This window comes from Castor canadensis, chromosome 2, assembly GCF_047511655.1.
Source record: "Castor canadensis chromosome 2, mCasCan1.hap1v2, whole genome shotgun sequence".
Classification (NCBI taxonomy): domain Eukaryota; kingdom Metazoa; phylum Chordata; class Mammalia; order Rodentia; family Castoridae; genus Castor; species Castor canadensis.
The window spans coordinates 178,280,921-178,302,203 of NC_133387.1; the positions used below are offsets into that span (position 1 = coordinate 178,280,921).

Consider the following 21,283-nt stretch of genomic DNA (forward strand, 5'->3'; position numbering starts at 1 on the left):
TTGAGATAAGGATAGCTATACAGAGATTCCTAGCATTGCTTCCATGCACATGTGTATTATAACCTGAATTGATTCATCTCTACCAGAACTCTTCACTACTTCCTGGTCACCTTCCCATATTGACCTCTGTCATTTTAAGGTTACTGTATTAGCTCTTCTACAGTGGGCACATCAAACATACATCAGACAAAGAACTGATAACCACAATATACAGGGGCTCGAAAAACTAAACTCCCCCAAATTCAATGAACCAATAAAGAAGCGGGCAACGGAACTAAACAGAACTTTTTCAAAGGAAGAAATCCAAATGGCCAAAAACACAAGAAAAAATGCTCACCATCTCTGACCATAAAGGAAAGGCAAATCAAAACCACACTAAGTACTTATTCTTAACAGAATCTTACCGAGCAACTTCCTGGAATAGCCACAGTTCAAGGTTTGCTGTCAACAAAGCCCAATGCAACTTATTTCCACATAGTGACAGTTAATTGACCCCCAAAGGGTGAAGCAGAGGTGATTTTAGCCCCCCTGTCTTCCATCCCCTGGGGATTACAGGAAGGAAGAAAATGCTTACCAGAATGTGAGACTCCAGAGATCAAAGCCTAGAGACACAACTGTCAACAGTTTCACAAAGGTTATAAAGGGGAGGTGAGCCAGAGAAGTGTATAGAAAGAGCACAGTGACACAAGCAAGAAGGGGCACATCAAAGGAAACCAGTAAACTTGCTGAACTTTGAGATGGGCTTCCATAAGAAGCAGCAAAGGGCAAGAAACTGAGGCAAACATCAAGGAGTGGCTTCACAGCAGATTCACATCCAGGTAGTGGTCAACAGGAGGGAAGCCTCCAAAAGGTAAGAAAATGTATAATAAATAGAAATTCTTCTGAGATATATATTTATTAAATGTTAGCGGTATTGGTGACAGAGATGGGAAATGAGACCTCCTGATGACATTAGGCTTTATAAGAAGTCTTTGAACTCTGCTTACCAAAGGCCAATCTATATTCTTGATTTTTCTGACTCAGATGATCGTCAGGGCCAAACGTAAGCCTATTTGAGGTCATGTAGGATTTGAAAAAAGCAAAATGATTATTTAGCTATTATATGGATCTTGGTATACTCATTCCCAAGTCTTCTTGTAAAAATAGCTTCTTTTCCCATTGCACAGATCAATATATCATATGTCCATAACATACTGTGATACTGACTTAGTATATATACACTAAGTTAATAGAGCAGTTTTAGTTGATAATGGGAACTTTCCTGCTTCTTATAGGAAAAATTGTTATGTCTCTATAGAGAGAACAATAAATTATAAAAAGTGAATAAGAACCAGGATATCAAGACAGCAGAGAGGCAAGAAAAAAGAAATGATGATATAGAACAGAATTTGGACCAGCGGAAAAATTGGTATTCTTTTTGTGAGAACAAAACATAAAATGTGAATTGATACAAATTCAAAATAAATTGATATTTCTCTGTTTGTAGTAATCTAGACTCACTCCTTCCACCCTGTTTTTTTTTAAATAAGAAGCTGAAAGTAGAAATTTTAAGAAATTTGCCCAAAATTATATAGCTGGTAAGTAGTGTTGGTCTTGGTATTAGAATTTATGATTTTAGAAGCCAGACTATAAAACTCAATATTATCCTGGATTCAGTGTCTAGATCAAAAGAAATATTCAGACAGAGGAAAATATTTTTGTTCAATACTATTTGAGAACTTTTCTGTGAAAAGTCAACCCTGGATTTTTGAGGATCTTTGTTCCTCTAGGCCATGCCAGTAAGTTGGAACTTTCTCCCTGGACAACCTTGTACCATGACAATTCAGTAATCAGCAGACATCTAAGAAATCATTAAGAATTGCCTCAAATAAATTTCAAAACATATTTTTGTAGCTACAGTCTGAGAGATTATTCAGTGTCTATGTAGTTTAAACCTTAACTAGGATAATCAATTATTTGTGTTTACCATGGACCAGCCTAGGTTTTCCTTAGAAAGTCTGTATTGCTCAAACTTGTCACTGAGAAGAGCAATCTCTGTGGCACTAAAGAAAGTTGAGAGAGTAAGATCAGAGCTACTCTGATCCATGGTGTAAAAGAGATAGAGGAGAGAGCAAAGCCAGATGACAGTCAAAGCTGCCATCATGGTTCCCTTGACCACTAGGAATCCAGCTGGAGGCGCAACTCCCCATCATGCACTCTGAAGCCTTCTAAGTGATTATGGGTTGCACACTGTTTGGATGTCTGCCTCCAGTTTCCAATCAGACTATTGGTGGAAAGAAGGCGACACTAGGAAGAGCATCCCACATGACTCTGCAGTCTGGGAGAGCTCTGACCCCCTTCAGCCCTTTCACTGATTTCTCACTTTCACTGTGTCTGATGCCATTCACTGGCAGTGATGCTGTTTGTGATGTAACTTCAAATCTGGAGGGCTCTAATCTATATTGAGCAATTCAGTGGGAGTACAGGTTTACTTCAGACCTGAGGCACCCATGTAAAGCTGAATTTGCCTGAAAATATAGGGCCACAACACTTACTTTGTAGAATATAGTAGTTAATGTCCATTTAAATGCTACTGTGAACTATGTAAATGGGTTTTTTAAAAAAGGTGAATTTGCATTACCAAGTGGAAGTAGAAGGGCTGGGAATTTTTAGCTCAGTAAGACTTTAGAAATCATGCTCTTAAGATACAATATATACTGAAGTACTGGATGGATGGATGGGTGGATGGATATGGATAGATGAATGGACAGAGGGATGGACTACACTTATCCAGAAGTGAACAGAATATATACAGGTGCCCTGAGGCCTGAGATTTTATACTACTTCATTATTCAGAAGGATTTTAAATTGTATGAACTTTTTTATGTACAAAGTTTGAAGACAGATATATGTAGTTAAAACTTTAGATTCTGAATATATTAGGTTCAGTACATTCTTCACAGTTGTTTGTTTGCAATTCTGGCCAGTGAACCCAGGGCCTTGAGCATGCTACATGGATGCTCTGCCACTGAGCTACATCCCCAGCTCTCTTCAGTTTTTGCTGGGCACACTTAGATTAAGAAATATAATTCTAACTATTGTGTTCTTAGAAAATGAATAAGTTGCAATCTGACTCTCATATGTAGATCATAGATCAAACTAGAGAAAAACAACAGGATGTGTATTTTTTCATCAACTGATTTAATTTTAATGTGATTATATTTCTTCCTGAATTGAAATACTCTGTGCCTGGTCTTCCTATCAGTTTCCTGAATTATATATAGTACCACCCCCACTCCATGGGGGATGGGTTCCAAAACCCCCAGTGAATGCCTGAAACCATGGATGATACCAAACCCTACACATGCCATGTTCTTTCCGATACTTAGATACATGATAAATTTGATTTATAAATCAGAGCAAAATATCAGCAACAATAACTAATAATAATATAGAACAATTCTAACAGTATACCTTACTAAAATCTGTGTGCATGTGATCTTTCTGTCTTGAAAATCAAGGTAAATATTTTTGGACTGCAGTTGACTATAACTGAAACTTTGGAGAGCAAAATTGAGGATAAGGAAGGGCCACTGAACACATAGTCTGTGACCTTTAATCTTGGAGAAAAGAACTTGTTCCCTGAAACCAAGAAAAATCTTACGAGTTGGGGGAATGAGAGGAGGAATAACATGATAAAGCAAAGGAAGAGAGTAAGAGCCAGAGAGAGAGAGAAGAGACAAAGACAAAGGCTCTTCTGACCAGATCTGAGAGTGATAGAGTGATCTGTGATGCCTAGAGATTCTTCAGGAATGTTAAACTTTCATCGCTGCTACTTCCTCTGGCAGATGTGATCAGCAAGGAAATGCAAAGTGGAAACCAGACATCTGTGTCACACTTCATTCTGGTAGGCCTGCACCATCCACCACAGCTGGGAACAGTACTCTTCCTAGCTTTCCTTGTCATCTACCTCCTCACCATCTCTGGCAATGGGCTCATCATCCTCACTGTCTTGGTGGACATCCAGCTCCATCGCCCCATGTATTGGTTCCTGTGTCACCTCTCCTTCTTGGACATGACCATTTCTTCTGCCATTGTCCCCAAAATGCTGGCTGGCTTTCTGGTGGATAGTAGAGTTATGTCCTTTGGGGGTTGTGTAATCCAAGTTTTCTCTTTCTACTTTCTGGGCTGCACTGAGTGCTTTCTTTATACACTTATGGCTTATGACAGGTTCCTGGCCATTTGTAAGCCTTTACACTATGCTACTATCATGACCCACAATGTCTGTAACTTCCTGGCTCTAGGCACCTGGCTGGGAGGGACCATCCACTCACTTTTCCAAACAAGTTTCATATTCCAACTGCCCTTCTGTGGCCCAAATCAAGTTGACTACTTCTTTTGTGACATTCCTGCCATCCTTCGTCTAGCCTGTGCTGACACCACCATCAATGAGCTAGTCACCTTCGTGGACATTGGATTCCTGGTGCTCACCTGCTTTATGCTCATTCTCACTTCCTATGGCTACATCATAGCTGCCATCATGAGAATCCAGTCAACAGATGGGCACCACAATGCCTTCTCCACTTGTGCTGCTCACCTAACTGTTGTCATTGTTTACTATGTGCCCTGTACCTTCATTTACCTACGGCCTGGCTCACAGGAACCCCTGGATGGGGTGGTAGCTGTCTTCTACACAGTTATTACTCCTTTGCTTAACCCCATCATCTACACACTCCGCAACAAAGAGAGGAAGGCAGCATTATGGAGGCTAGGGTGCCAGGATCACAAGGGTCCTTGATCCAAATAGATCTAAGGAAGGCATGAAGACACGAGACACACAGAAGGACTCACTCACTCAGGAAGGGAATGACAAGACACATGACCAGAGGCTTGTGATGTAACTGGCAAATTTTTTTATTTTTGCATCAGCCTTATAAGCACTACAAAGTAGGAAATTATACAATGCAAGGAGAGTTTCTATGCCTGGGAAACAATGCCCTCCACCTGAAAAACAATGTTCTTGCTCCAATCTTATAAACAAAACCTGGACTCTCCTAGTTTCACTAACGAAACTCAGACCTCCCTGTTTTCTTACCTAGTTTCGCTTGGTTTCACATACACAAAACCCAGGCCTGGTTGCTAAGGACAAGTCACCTGTTCCTAACCTTTCATAAACAAATACCTTCAGGTTAATGTTTCTTTTCTCCAGACAAAGGGAGCCACTCCATGTCCCCTCAAAACCTCAGTGAGAGACGTGGTGCACCTGCAGTCCCTGACCTTGTCAGGATCCTGCTAAGCTGCAACAACCTTGTCAAACTGAGGCTCATGGCTCCCAACACTAGATGGCCTCAAGAAAGTAAAGACCCATTGACCTCACACAGCACAGGCAAGCAGTAGACACAGAAATGCAAGACACTGGGTAAGACATCAAATAATTGGAAAGATTTAAGACAGAAAGAGAAAGGACTCATGTAGAGAGGAAAGGACTCTCAGAAAGGAGAGATGGGACCCTGGAAATTTCCACATTGTAACCTATTCTCAAACACTTTTCCTTACCTTCCCTCACTATGATTAAAGTCAATCAAAGCCACTTATCAAAGATGGCACCTTGAAGGAAAGGTCCACAACCATGAAATAGTCACATAAAAGCTCTGTTTCTCTGTGACATACACCTATGTATATACTGTTATTTCTAATCCCTGTGTTGATACAAACAACCTTCTCATTTGACCTTGACAACAATTAAGTAACAATAATAATATTATTGCTATCCTGTAACTGCAGGGAACCTGAAATTCAAAAAAATAAGTGGCTTTTCCAAACTCCCTTTTCTCTGCCTTTTACCTTGGAGAATATGGGAGATGACCTTGGACTTGAACTTGAGGGAGCAATTTCACCTTAATGTGAGGAATCCCTTACATGTGCACTGGACCATAAACTGCATAGCTTTAGTCATCTGAGTTTACACAGGGCTTCACTTTGGTAAAGTTGAAGTAGGTGTGTCAAGTCAAAGTAAGCTTCCTGCTCCTTGTCCTACAAATGTAAACTGGGGTGAATTCCAAGATGGCGGCTAGAGGGAGGAAGGAGAAAGCGTGCCTCCTAAAGTAAAATCTTGGAGAGACACTGGAGATACACATTAAAGGAAAAACCACCCAGAAGAGGAAAACATTGACTCCTCCACACCTCCAGCCTGTGCATAGCATCTCCACTTCATGTTAAATGGAGAACGTAGGAGGGCTCCCACACCACTGCCAGACACCAGCACCCAGACGGCTTGGGAAGACACAGACCACAAGGTGAGCTAAGCGATACATGGTACTCCCACAGACAACCCTGGGCCAGATCAGCATAGTCCCCTGGACAGACCAGCCACCTACGTAGGGAAAAAAGAGAAACTGAATAATAAGCAATAACAACAAAAAAGACACAAAGCAAAGAGAGCGGGGTGCCCTGAGCAGCAAAGGGGGGGAGGGGAAATCCTTCACAAGCTGGCTGGAGAAGGCAGGAACAGTGGCACACTCCCAGCAACCAGGAGCGGGAAAGTTTGTAAAAGTGGCAGAGGGAGGAAAACTCCACAGGAGGGGGGGAAGACCCACTTCCCACATGAACTGTAAACAAACACACAAGCCTAAGAAAGCGGGTGCAGTGTCACCTCCCCCAGTGTGCTTGGAAAGAGGAAAGCTTGTAGCAGTGGCATCATGCACAGGAGAACTCTGAGTAAACAAAGCCTGCAGGCCCAGGTGAGTGCTAAGCTCACCCCAGAGATCTGCATAAATAATGCCTCCAGCAACAGCAGGCTGACAGCAGTAGGCAGGCAAGCCACAGCCACAGATACGATTCACAGAACTGTCTCCAGACTCTTTTTTTTCTCTCTCCCTACCTTTGATGAGAAAACAACCGAACGACACCTGCATACTGAAAAACTTACTGAAACTGTATTGTATTTGAACTTGGGACACTTTGTGGGGTTTTTTTTGTTTTGTGCTGTTTTGTTTTGTTTTGTTTTGTTTTGTTTTGTTTTGTTTTGTTTTTGTTCCCCTTTGATGAGACAATGACAGAACTACTTCTGAGACACCATCTCCAGGATTGGAGGCTTAGGAATGATCAACAAAGTTATTAAGACTGAAACTTTATTGCATTTGAACTTGGAGTTTTTTTAATATATTTTTTTCATTTATTTATTTTTAATTTTTATTTTTTTAATTTTTTATTCTCAATCCTCTCTCTTTCTCTCTAATGCCTGTTCAGCTTACTGCTGATTAGTACACTATCTCTCCCTGTTTATATCTTTGAAACTTTTTTTGTTGTTTGTTTGGTTGATTTTTTTTCTACTTGTTTATCTGATTTTCCCTTTTTCTTTAACTTCTTTGCTTTCCCTCTCCTCTCACCCTTCCATTCTAAATATCACCACTGTTATTATTACAAGCTAGAAAATACTTAATTGCACACAGTACAGGGACAATAACAAGACCAAGGGCAATGACAGGAAGACAGAAAAAACAGGGACACACCAGTTTCCCCACAGCAAAAAATTAGTGCAGGAACCAGAGGGAAATGAAGAAAACAGATACTCAGATCCAGACTCCAACAAAATGAAGACAAACTATGCCAAAGAACCCAATGAAGCCCACAAGAACAATCTGAAAGAACAAATGCTACAGGTAATCAATGAGAATTTTATAGAGATGACACTGGATATGGTCAACCAAAATGTACAGGAGACACTCAAGAAATTCCAAGACAACAAAAATAGAGAATTTGAAAAGAAAAAAAGAAGAAATAAAGGAAACCATAGACGCACTGTATAAATACCAAAGTGAAACAAAGAAAACGATTAATAAAGAGATAAATGAACTCAGGACAAAAACAGACAACATTAAAGAGAAAGTGACTCAGGAAATGGAAAATCTCAGAAAAAAGAATGAAACAGAATTACAAAACAAAATGGAAGGCCAATCAAGCAGAATAGAACAAACATAAGACAGAATCTCAGAACTCAAAGATGAAATGGTAATTAAAGAAAAAACCAAAGATTTTAGTTAAACAACTAAAGACATGTGAAAAGAAAATGCAAGAACTCACCGACTCCATCAAAAGACCACACCTGAGAATCATGGGCATTGAAGAAGGAGAAGAGGTGCAAGCAAAGGGCATGCGTAATCTATTCAACAAAATAATAACAGAAAATTTCCCAAATCTAGAGAAATCTATTCCCATACAGATGCAAGAGGCCTCCAGAACACCAAACAGACCAAATCAAAATAGAACTACCCCACGGCATATCATCATTAAAACAACAAATTCAGAAACTAGGGAAAGAATATTGAAGGCTGTAAGAGAGAAAAAAACAAATAACATACAAAGGTAAACCCATCAAAATCACACAGACTACTCAACAGAAATATTAAAAGCAGGAAGAGCTTAGGGTGAGATTTCTGGGCACTGAACGAAAATAACTTCAACCACAGGATATTTTACCCAGCAAAACTATCATTCAAAATAGATGGAGCAATAAAAGTCTTCCATGATAAGCAGAAACTAAAACAATATGTGACCACAAGCCACCACTACAAAAGATTCTTCAAGGGATTCTGCAAACAGAAAGTGAAACCCAACACAACCATGAAAGGGCAGGCAGCACCAAACTACAGGAAAAGAAAAAGCAAGAAAGTAGAGGGTAACTCAACTTAGGTACACAAAGTCAAACTTTCAAACAACTGAGACAACTGAATGAATTCAGATTCCTGAATGACAGGAATCACCACATACCTATCAGTACTAACACTTAATGTTAATGGATGTGATTCTCCCATCAAAAGGCACTGTTTGATGAACTGAATTAAAAGGAAGATCCAACAATTTGTTGCTTACAGGAGACCCATCTCACCAACAGAAATAAGCATAGGCTAAGGATGAAGCTTTACCAAGCCAATGGCCCCCAAACACAAGCAGGAGTAGCAATACTTATCTCTGACAAAATAGACTTCAGACCTACATTGATCAAATGAGATAAAGAAGGACATTCCATACTAATAAAAGGGGAAATAGACCAAAAGGAAATAACAATATGCACCCAATGTTAACTCACCCAATTTCATCAACCATACACTGAAGACCTAAAAGCATATGTTAACTCAAACACAGTGGTTGTGGGAGACTTTAACACCCCATTATCATCAATACATAAGTCATCCAAACAAAAAATCAATAATGAAATCCAAGATCTAAAATATACCATAGATCAAATGGACCTAGTTGATGTCTATAGAACATTTCATTCAACATCTACACAATATACATTCTTCTCAGCAGTCCATGGAACCTTCTCCAAAATAGATCATATCCTATGGCACAAAGCAAGCCTCAGCAAATATAAGAAAATAGAAATTATACCATGCATTCTATCTGATCACAATGCAATAAAACTAGAACTAAACAACAAAAGTAAAGACAAAAAACTTGCAAACAGCTGGAAACTGAATAACTCATTACTTAATGGAAAATGGATCATTGATGAAATAAAAGAGGAAATTAAAAAGTTCCTGGAAGTCAATGAAAATAAAAACACAACCTACCTGAAATTATGGTACACAGCAAAGGCAGTCCTGAGAGGAAAGTTTATAGCCATGAGTGTATATATTAAACAGATGGAAAGATCCCAAATCAATGACCTAATGACACATCTCAAACTACTAGAAAAACAAGAACAAGCAAATCCTAAAACAAATAGAAGGAGAGAAACAATAAAAATAAGAACTGAAATCAATGAAATAGAAACCAAAAAAACCACACAAAAAATCAATGAAACAAAAAGTTGGTTCTTTGAAAAAATAAACAAGATCGACATACCCTTGGCAAACCTGACTAAAATGAGGAAAGAAATAACAGAAATTAGTACAATCAGCAATGCAAAAGGGGAGATAACAACAAACACAATGGAAGTCTATAAACTCATCTGAGACTACTTTGATAAACTATATTCAAATAAATTTCAAAATCTTAAAGAAATGAACAGATTTCTAGATACATATGATCATCCAAAACTGAACCAAGAGGATATTAATCACCTGAATAGACATATAACACAAAATGAAATTGAAGCAGCAATCAAGAGTCTCCCCAAAAAGAAAAGTCCAGGACCTGATGGATTCTCTGCTGAATTCTTTCAGACCTTTAAAGAAGAACTGATACCAACCCTCCTTAATATGTTCCATGAAATAGAAAGGGAAGGAAAACTGCCAAACACATTTTATGAAGCCAGTATTACACTTATCCCAAAACCAGGCAAAGACACCTCCAACAAGGAGAACTATACGCCAGTCTCCTTAATGAACATTGATGCAAAAATCCTCAACAAAATAATGGCAAACTGAATTCAACAACACATCAAACAGATTATTCACCATGACCAAGTAGGCTTCATCCCAGGGATGCAGGGGTAGTTCAACATACGAAAATTAATAAATGTAATAAACCACATTAACAGAAGCAAAGACAAAAACCATTTGATCATCTCAATAGATGCAGGAAAAAGCCTTTGATAAGATCCAATATCATTTCATGATAAAAGCTCTAAGAAAACTAGGAATAGAAGGAAAGTTCCTCAACATTATAAAAGCTATATATGACAAACCTACAGCCAGCATTATACTTAATGGAGAAAAACTAAAACCATTCCCTCTAAAATCAGGAACCAGACAAGGATGCCCACTATCTCCATTCCTATTCAACATAGTACGGGAATTCCTAGCCAGAGCAATTAGGCAAGAAGAAGGAATAAAAGGAATACAAATAGGTAAAGAAACTGTCAAAATATCCCCATTTGCAGATGACATGATCCTATACCTTAAAGACCCAAAAAACTCTACTCAGAAGCTTCTAGACATCATCAATAGCTATAGCAAGGTAGCAGGATATAAAATCAACATAGAAAAATCATTAGCATTTCTATACACTAACAATGAGCAAACTGAAAAAGAATGTATGAAAACAATTCCATTTACAATAGCCTCAAAAAAAATCAAATACCTAGGTGTAAACCTAACAAAGGATGTGAACGACCTCTACAAGTAAAACTATACACTTCTGCAGAAAGAGATTGAGGAAGACTATAGAAAGTGGAGAGATCTCCCATACTTATGGATTGGTAGAATCAACATAGTAAAAATGTCTATACTCCCAAAAGTAATCTACATGTTTAATGCAATTCCCATCAAAATTCCAATGACATTCATTAAGGACACTGAAAAATCTACCATTAAATTTATATGGAAACACAAGAGGCCATGAATAGCCAAGGCAATACTCAGTCAAAAGAACAATGGAGGAATCACGATACCCAACTTCAAACTATATTGCAAAGCAATAACAATAAAAACAGCATGGTACTGTCACAAAAACAGACATGAAGACCAGTGGAACAGAATAGAGGAACCAGATATGAAGCTACACAACTACAACAAACTTGTCTTTGAGAAAGGAGCTAAAAATATACAATGGAGAAAAGACAGCCTCTTCAATAAAAACTGCTGGGAAAACTGGTTAGCAGTCTGCAAAAAACTGAAACTAGATCCATGTATATCATCCTATACCAAGATTAACTCAAAATGGATCAAGGATCTTAATATCAGACCACAAACTCTAAAGTTGATACAGGAAGGAGCAGGAAATACTCTGGAGTTAGTAGGTATAGGTAAGAACTTTCTCAACGAAACCCCAGCAGCACAGCAACTAAGAGATAGCATAGATAAATGGGGCCTCATAAAGCTAAAAAGCTTCTGTTCATCAAAAGAAATGGTCTCTAAACTGAAGAGAACACCCACAAAGTGGGAGAAAATATTTGCCAGCTATACATCAGACAAAGGACTGATAACCAGAATATATAGGGAACTTAAAAAACTAAATTCTCCCAAAACTAATGAACCAATAAAGAAATGGCAAGTGAACTAAACAGAACTTTCTCAAAAGAAGAAATTCAAATGGCCAAAATACACATGAAAAAATGCTCACCATCTCTAGCAACAAAGGAAATGCAAATTAAAACCACACTAAGATTCCACCTCACCCCTGTTAGAATAGCCATCATTAGCAACACCACCAACAACAGGTGTTGGCGAGCATGTGGGGAAAAAGGAACCGTCTTACACTGTTGGTGGGAATGTACACTAGTACAACCACTCTGGAAAAAAATTTGGAAGCTACTTAAAAAGCTAGACATTGATCTACCATTTGATCCAGCAATACCACTCTTGGGGATATACCCAAAAGACTGTGACACAGGTTACTCCAGAGGCACCTGCACACCCATGTTTATTGTAGTACTATTCACAATAGCCAAGTTATGGAAACAGCCAAGATGCCCCACCACTGACGAATGGATTAAGAAAATGTGGTATCTATACCCAATGGAATTTTATGCAGCCATGAAGAAGAACGAAATGTTATCATTCGCTGGTAAATGGATGGAATTGGAGAACATCATTCTGAGTGAGGTTAGCCTGGCCCAAAAGACATATAATGTGAGTCAACTCCCTATATAGCTATCCTTATCTCATCCAGCAAAAATCCTTGGTCCTTCCTATTATTGCTTATACTCTCTCTTCAACAAAATTAAAGATAAGGGCAAAATAGTTTCTGTCAGGTATCGAGGGGGTGGAGGGAAGAGGGAGGTGTTGGGGGGGTAAGGGATGGGGTGGGTGGAGGAGGGTGAAATGACCCAAACATTGTATGCACATATGAATAAAAAATACATAAATAAATAAAAAATAAACAAATGTAAACTGGGTTTCTCTAATTTTCCATGAACTTTTTTGGGGGGAGGCTTATGGGTTTTATTTTTTATTTTCAGTACTGGGGTTTGAACTCATGGCCTTGTGCTTGCTAAGCAGACATTTCTACCACTTTAACCACTCTGCCAGCCCTATTTTGTGTGTGGTATTTTTGAGATAGGGTCTCACGAACTTTTTACCCAGGTTGTTTCAAACCACACTCCTCCTGATCTCTGCCTCCCAAGTAGCTAGAATTACAGGGGTGAGCCACCAGCGCCCAGTGTCTATGGATGTTAAGAAGCAGATCATCCAAGATGGTGGGCAGGTATATATGCTACACACTGCTGTACCAGTTATGTAGTTTTGGGTGTGAGTGTGGGGCAGGGTGGGGTACACCATAGTTCCAAGAAGATGATTAAACAGTGATCTGGAGCCCACACTAGTGACCTTTCTTGCAAGAATCTTGCCAGAATCTAAGTGGGGCAATGGCGTGTTCTTCACTCTGAGGTTCTTCACTCTGAGCACCCTCTGTGTGCTACAGATGCTTTTGCTGATGTTCCAAAAGTAAGTGCATTGGTAAATACAGCCCAAGGAGCATGATGTTCCCCAGACTCAACCACAATTTAAAAAAAAAAAAAAAACTAGGGTAGTGAAAGACTTCTGATTGCTCAGTACCAGAAACTTTCTAAGAAATGTGTGGTGTCACCACCAAAAATGTGTTGGCGAGGATGTGGGGAGAAAGGAACCCTCATACACTGCTGGTGGGCATGCAAGCTGGTGCAACCACTCTGGAAAAAATTTTGAGGCTTCTTAAAAATCTAAACACAGATCTGCCATATGATCCAGCAATCCCACTCCTGGGGATATACCCAAAGGAATGTGACACAGGTTACTCCAAAGGCACCTGCACACCCATGTTTATTGCAGTGCTATTCACAATAGTCAAGTTATGGAAACAATCAAGATGCCCCACTACTGACAAATGGATTAAGAAAATGTGGTATTTATACACAATGGAATTTTACTCAGCCATGAAGAAGAATGAAATCTTATCATTTGCAAGTAAATGGACTGAACTGGTGAACATCATTCTGAGCAAGGTTAGCCAGACTCAGAAGACCAAAACTCGTATGTTCTCCCTCATATGCAGTCTTCAAATCTAGGGCAAATACAGCAATGTTGTAGGACTTGGGTTACATAACAAGGGGAGAACACACACGGGAGGTATGGGGTTAGAGAGAAAACCCAAAACATGAAAGCAGTTGATGTCCCCACTCCAGAGGAATTAATACAGAAACCTCAAGGCGACAGAGGTCAACATGAAAGGGATCAGGAACCAGTGTAAAGGTCAATTAGAGATGAATCAACCTGAGTTGAAACACATTTGTACATGAAAGCAATGCTAGGAATCTCTGTGTATAGCTGTCCTTATCTCAACTAGCAAAAACACTGTGTCTTTCTTATTATTGTTTATTTCTACTCTTCAATGGAACTGGAGAAAAGCGCAAAACAGGTTCTGTCTGGAAGTAAGGGGGGAGGGAGTGAGATGGTGGGGGTAGGGGGAAGGGAGGGAGAAATGACCCAAACAATGTATGCACATTTGAATGAGTGAATAATAATTCTTTTAAAAGTAGTAGAGCACCTGCTTTGCAAACATGAAGCCCTGAGTTCAAATCTCAGTCCCACCAATAAATAAATAAATAAATAAAATATTTTAAAAAATAAAGGCCACCAAGAAAGGTTTAAGGAGCATTGTATTGTCAGAAAACACCAAGCCTGGCATAAAAAGCCTGTGATTATATGAGTTCATATATCCACCAGTTACAAATAGGGCAGGAGCTGCCAAGGCAAAAAAGCACCCAGGATCCTCTCTAGTGTCACTGTAGGGATGCCATGAAGGACAACAGGCAAGGAAAATCCTTCCACATAGCAGGATCTAGGGTGGGCCATTTTGGCTGACTGAGGAACTTAGCGTCCTTCCAGATGAGGAGTGAGATGGCACAGCCTTGGGCTCTATGCCAGTATTTGTTGTTTCCCTTCCACTATTTTTACAACTTTGCTGATCTATAATTTTGTATAATAAACTGTGTGTGCTTAAAAAATGAAAAAGAAAGAAAGAAATGTGTGTTGTCAGAGAATTCTCTTGATGTCTATTGCTAACAACAGGTATGCAAAGTCAAACATCAAAATATGCATAAACAGGTGATTCAGTTCGACTTAGCACAAATGTATTAAGTGTATCTCCAAATCAGTGACATTATTGTCTATTCCAAACCAGTTTCTAATCTTTAGAGAAGAAAATTCATTTAGATGTGAAGGAGAGGTGAAAATATTTGAACAAAATGACTAAGAAAAAATTGGCATACTCCATTGTATAATAAATGTTGTTCAGGAAAAGAAGAGAATAATGAAAGAGACCATTAGGCCTGGAATTTATAAAGCTAGATTCTGGAAAATATAAGGTAATGTATGCTTTGAATGATTTGTAAGACCCAGCTAGAAGAAGAGGGTACTTAGAAATTTTCATGTAATGAGAAAAAGTAACTCCCTAGGGATAACCCTGGAAGAATGCTCTAGAGAAACCTAATTAACTATCTTAGGAAAAGCAGCCCAAGACAGTTACCAACTCTCTTTGGCAATACACAAAACTGCAGTGCCATGGGCACCTCATGTACAAAGCAGGGCAGAAGCTGGGTAATGAGGCCCTGTGGCACAGAACAGAGCCCTGCTGGAAGTCAGATAAACATGAACACCAACTTCTCATCAGACCCAATGACAGACACAATGAGCCAAAAAATGAAGACTTACTGAAAATAACTTTTTTCTTTTTGCAGTCCTAGGGTTAAATGGAGGGCCTCATGCTTAATAGGTGAGGCCACCTGAGCCAACCTCCAACCCCAAGAAACTTCTTCATTGGTTGCTTTATATTTAATGAAGAAATACACATATTCCTCATTATTTTATAAAGAAAACTACCACAAAAAACACCAGGCCACAAATTTTACTTTATTATCTGTCCATATTTTTTAAAAGCAATACAGCTAATACATGAACTTATCCAAGTCCAGAATTTGAACTCTCTACTAGACAAAACTACATACAGAAATATTTTATGCAAATTCACCTCTTTCACAAGATACTGTGTTTTTAAATTTATTGTGAGGTTATCTCACAATAAATGAGAAAAAATAAGCAGGAGAGGAAAAGTAGTGCTAGCCTTTGTAGATGTTTCAGCACTTAAAAATTGAAAGTAAGTACTTAACTACTAATATAGACTTTTAATAGTATGTCTTGACTTCACTTTGGCTTCTTATTTTAAAATTCATATATATATATATATATATATATGTTAATATATTTCCAGATAACATTAATTAAATGTTTGTCAGTACCAAACTTTTTAAGTAGCTGAAATTTAAAGATACCCTTAAATACCAAGTAGGGCATTTTTTTTATTGTTTTATTATTCATATGTGCATACAAGGCTTGGGTCATTTCTCCCCCCTGCCCCCACCCCCTCCCTTACCACCCAATCCACCCCCTTCTTCTCCCCCTCACCCCCTCAAGACCCAGCAGAAACTATTTTGCCCTTATCTCTAATTTTGTTGAAGAGAGAGTATAAACAATAATAGGAAGGAACAAGTGTTTTTGCTGGTTGAGATAAGGATAGCTATACAGGGAGTGTATAGAAATGCTAATGATTTTTCTATGAAAAATGTAATGAAATGTAACAGTGTGATTTGTTCAAAATTTTATTTGTATTTATTTCAGGTATTTTTTTCTTTATTCCATTAACTTCAAAGAACCAATTAGTGGATATTTAAGTATCCTAATTTAAACTATATACAAAGAATATTCTAATGTATAAACAAATCTATTTAAATAGAGTTTTCTATGAATTATTTTTAACATTTCAATTGTGGTATGCCTTAGTTTGGTTTCTTTACATTTACAGTACTTGACATTTGTTGAACTTCTCTTATCTGTCGTCTATGTTTGCATAAAATTTTGAAAAGTTTAACCACGGTTTCCTCAAATATTATTTGTACCTAACCCACTCCTTTCCTGGAGATTCCTACAGCATGCATGGTAGAGCACTTTAAATTATCCTACACATGATTACAGCTCTGTTCTTCTTTTCAGTCCATTTTATTCTACATTCTTTATTTTTGGCAATTTCCAATACTATGTATTCAAGTTCACTAAACTTTTCTTTCACACTATTTTAACTATGTTTACTCCAATTCAAAATCTTTTCCATTTTAGTTATTGTATTTATACTTCCTTTTTGGTTTTTATGTCAGGTGCAGAGCAGCTTTTACTTTAGGTCTAATATGCTCAGGACAAAGGCAATAGCTCTGAGGAGTCCAATGCTCTGGTGTTATGCTGTGTTGCAACCTGGAACTGCCTCTAATTTCAGCAACATTAGGATTTACTTCATTAGTTTCCCTTATTTCGAGAATAATATCCCTGTACTCTATTTAGCCCAATGGCTGAAAAGAGTTTATTCAGACATCTTTGCTTAGTTTCCTATACTTTTATTCTAGAAGACTACATGCTTAGCAGTTGTTGGGGTTTTTTGTTTGTTTGTTTGTTTGTTATTTCTTTTTTGGTTGAACTGAGGTTTGAACTCAGGGTTTCATGCTTACAAAGCAGGTGCTCTACTGCTTGAGCCACACCTCCAGCCATTGTGCTGTGGTTATTTTGGTTATTTCATGCCCGGCTGCTGTTCATTTTTACCAACAGACATAGAAGGTGCTGACTGATTTTTGAATATTGGTTTCACAATCTAAATGTTTGCTGAGTTATCTTACTTGTTATATTATTTGCCTGTGGGTTCTTTTGTTTTCATTAAATATATCAAAGCAAATGCCATAAGATTAAATTTCACTACTGTCTTCGCTAAAACCTAAATACCAGATTTCCTCTTTCAGACTTTCCTTTCATTCACTGTAAAGACATAAGTGCTGCCAACTGGATCAATATTGTAGAGGCCTAAGTACTTACAATGTACTTTTAACCTCTAGGCTTGATAAAGTCCTTGGATCCAAATTTTTCATCTTTCACAGTAAATAAAGTTATTTCATTTCCTATTTGTTATTCCTTTTGTACATTATAAGCACATATCAATTCATTTATATTTTACATTTACTTCTCTTCTATGTCACTCAATAAATATGAGGAATGTTCATGTTCTATATATATATATATTTTTTTTTTTTTGTGGTACTGGGGCTTGAACTCAGGGCTTTCACCTTGAGCCACTCCACCAGCCCTTTCTTTATGAAGGGATTTTTTCGAGATAAGGTCTTACAAACTATTTGCTTGGGCTGGCTTCAAACCATAATCCTCCTGATTTCTGCCTCCTGAGTAGCTAGGATTACAGGCATGAGCCACCAGCATCCAGCATATTTTAAATTTTAATGTAAAAAGAAATTTCTTGAAATTTCTCTAAAGCAGCTGCTGATTTTAGAATCAAAACATATCCATGTTCTCTTTTCTCTAGCTTATTACATTGACTAGTAACAGAAAATATAAAGTAGGGAGATTTTAGATGGGCATACTTATTTTTTTTTCACTAACTTAAAAAAGAATTCAATCCAGGTTCTGGTACCTGTAATCCTAGCTACTTGGGAGGCTGAAATCTAGACAACTGTAATTTGAGGCCAGTCCAGGCAAATAGCTCATGAAACTCCATCTCCAAAATAACCATAGCAAAATGGACTGGGGCTATAGCTCAAGCAATAGAACAACAATTTTGTGAGCCCCTGCTTTGCAAGCATGAAGCCCTGAATTCATACCCCAACTCCATCAAAAAAGAAAAATAACAAAAGTAATTCCTCTAAATTATCAACATTAAATGTGCTGTTTCTAGAATGGTTGTGCTGGCAATTCTTTGTCATGTTTTTTAAACTTTCTTATTATTTTACTAATATATGACTACTGAACTTTATTTAATACTTTTCTGAATTTATTGGATATTTTCTCTTCACATTAATTCCTCAATATGGTAAATTATAATATTTTTATGATGATAACATTCTTTAAATGCAAATATAATTTACATTATCAGATGTATATCCTTATATCATGTGCATCTATATTCATAAAGATACTCACCTACAATTTATTTAATATCCTGGGGGGTTTTTGTTGTTTTTTGGTTTTTGGGTTTTTTTGTGTGTGGTACTGGAGCTTGAACTCAGGACCTCACGCTTGCCAGGCAGGTACTCAGCCACTTGATCCACTCCACCAGCCTACTGAGTTATTTTGAAATTGATGCCAAGATTATCCTAATTTAATAAACACATATTTTTTTAAATCTAGTCTCTGAACTAATTTATAAAGTCAAATCCAAGACAGATGTAAGTAAAATTTTTATGTTTTAAACATAAATATAAAATTATACAACCTTCAACCAAATGATCAAATCCTTCACAAAAGCAAAAGAATTAGAACATGCATCACACACACACACACACACACACACACACACACAAAAGAATCATACATCTGGGCATGAAGGCTCACACCTGTAATCCTAGCCACACAGCAGCCTCGGCAATGTTATGGAGATCCTACCTCAAAAAATAAAAATAAATAAATAAAAGGATAGGACTGGGGGCATGGGTAAATAGTAGAGGGCTTGCCTGGCATGCATGGAGGTACTGGTTTCAATCTCCAGTCCTGCAAAGAAGGAGGAAGATGAAAGGAAGGAAAGGGAGAGGAAGGGGAAGCAGAAGGAGAAGATGGAACAGAAGAAAAAGGCAAGAGGAAGAAGGGGGATAAGGAGAAGGAAGAAGAAAAAGAAGGAGAATGAGATAAGAAGGAGAAGGAGAAGGTACTCATCAAAGTGACCACATATATACCAAGGCAATAATAAAGCAACAATGAAGTAACAGAAGGACATTAGCTGTTAAGCAATATTGCATGAAGGCCATGTGAAGATATTTGAAATATAAGACCTTAAAGATATATTCCCAGGAGTGGGGTTGCTGGATCATATGGCAGGTCTATGTTTAGATTTTTAAGAAGCCTCCAACTTTTTTTCCAGAGTGGTTGCACCAACTTGCATTCCCACCAGCAGTGTAAAAGGGTTCCTTTTTCCCCGCATCCTCTCCAGCACCTGTTAGTGGTGGTGTTTCTAATGATGGCTATTCTAACAGGGGTGAGGTGGAATCTTAGTGTGTTTTTTATTTGAATTTCCTTTATGGCTAGAGATGGTGAGCATTTTTTCATGTGCTTTTTGGCCATTTGAATTTCTTCTTTTGAGAAAGTTCTTTTTAGTTCAGTTGCCCATTTCTTTATTGGTTCATTGATTTTAGGAGAGTTTAGTTTCTTAAGTTCCCTGCCATATGATCCAGCAATCCCACTCCTGGGGTTATACCCAAAAGAATGCAACACAGGTTACTCCAGAGACTCCTGCACACCCATGTTTATTACAGCACTATTCACAATAGCCAAGTTATGGAAACAACCAAGATGCCTCACTACTAATGAATGGATCAAGAAAATGTGGTGCTTGTACACAATGGAATTTTACTCAGCCAAGAAGAATGAAATCTTATCATTTGCATGTAAATGGATGGAACTGGAGAACATCATGCTGAGGGAGGTTAGCCAGGCTCAGAAGACCAAAAATCTTATGTTCTCCCTCATATGTGGACTTTAGATCTAGAGCAAATACAGCAATGTGATTGGACTTGGATCACATGACAAGGAGAGAGCACATATGGGAGATATAGGAATAGATAGAAAACCCAAAACATGAAAGTATTTTTTGGGGGGGGTGTTGTTGTTTGTTGTTTTTCCACTTTTTTTTCATTTATTCATATATGCATACAATGTTTGGGTCATTGCTCCCCCTACCTCTGACCCCTCCCTTTCCCCCCGCCCCCTCCTTTTCCCCACCTACTCCCTCGCTTCCAGGTAGAAACTGTTGATTCTTCTCAAACTAACCTTTTCTCTAGTTCCTGGTATCCTTCTCCTATTGGCCTTTGTTGCTTTAAAGTTTCTGCATTAGTTTCTTTGCATTGAGGACATCAAATACTATCTAGTTTTTTTGGGTGTCTTACCTATCCTCATACCTCCCTTGTGCGCTCTCGCCTTATCATGTGACCAAAGTCCAATCCCCTTGTTGTGTTTGCCCTTGATCTAAAGTCCACGTATGAGGCAAAACATTCAATTTTTGGTCTTCTGAGCCTGGCTAACCTCGCTGAGGATGATGTTCTCCAGTTCCATCCATTTTACTTGCAAATGATAAGATATCATTCTTCTTCATGGCTGAGTACAAGTCCGTTGTGTATAAATACCACATTTTCTTAATCCATTCGTCAGTAGTGGGGCATCTTGGTTGTTTCCATAACTTGGCTATTGTGAATAGTGCTGCAATAAACATGGGTGTGCAGGTGCCTCTGGAGTAACCTATGTTGCATTCCTTTGGGTATATCCTCAGGAGTGGGATTGCTGGATTGTATGGCAGATTTATGTTCAGATTTTTAAGAAGCCTCCAAATTTTTTTCCAGAGTGGTTGTACT

The 21,283-nt window shown here is 38.2% G+C and overlaps 2 protein-coding genes across 2 annotated transcripts in view; one reads left to right on the forward strand and one right to left on the reverse strand.

The window, feature by feature from the left end:
- The window catches only part of LOC109674527 (olfactory receptor 10G9), a 249,077-nt gene that overhangs the window by 30,315 nt on the left and 197,479 nt on the right, over positions 1-21,283 (reverse strand). The window lies entirely within an intron of this gene.
- Or10g6 (olfactory receptor family 10 subfamily G member 6) lies at positions 3,485-5,673 on the forward strand. The gene has a single exon (XM_074057374.1). The coding sequence runs from the start codon at positions 3,845-3,847 to the stop codon at positions 4,775-4,777; it is 933 nt and encodes a 310-aa protein (XP_073913475.1). The 5' UTR covers positions 3,485-3,844; the 3' UTR covers positions 4,778-5,673.

What these genes read in the sequence shown, in the direction of transcription:
- Or10g6 (XM_074057374.1), top strand. Translation starts at nt 3,845, where the DNA reads ATGCAAAGTGGAAACCAGACATCTGTGTCACACTTCATTCTGGTAGGC.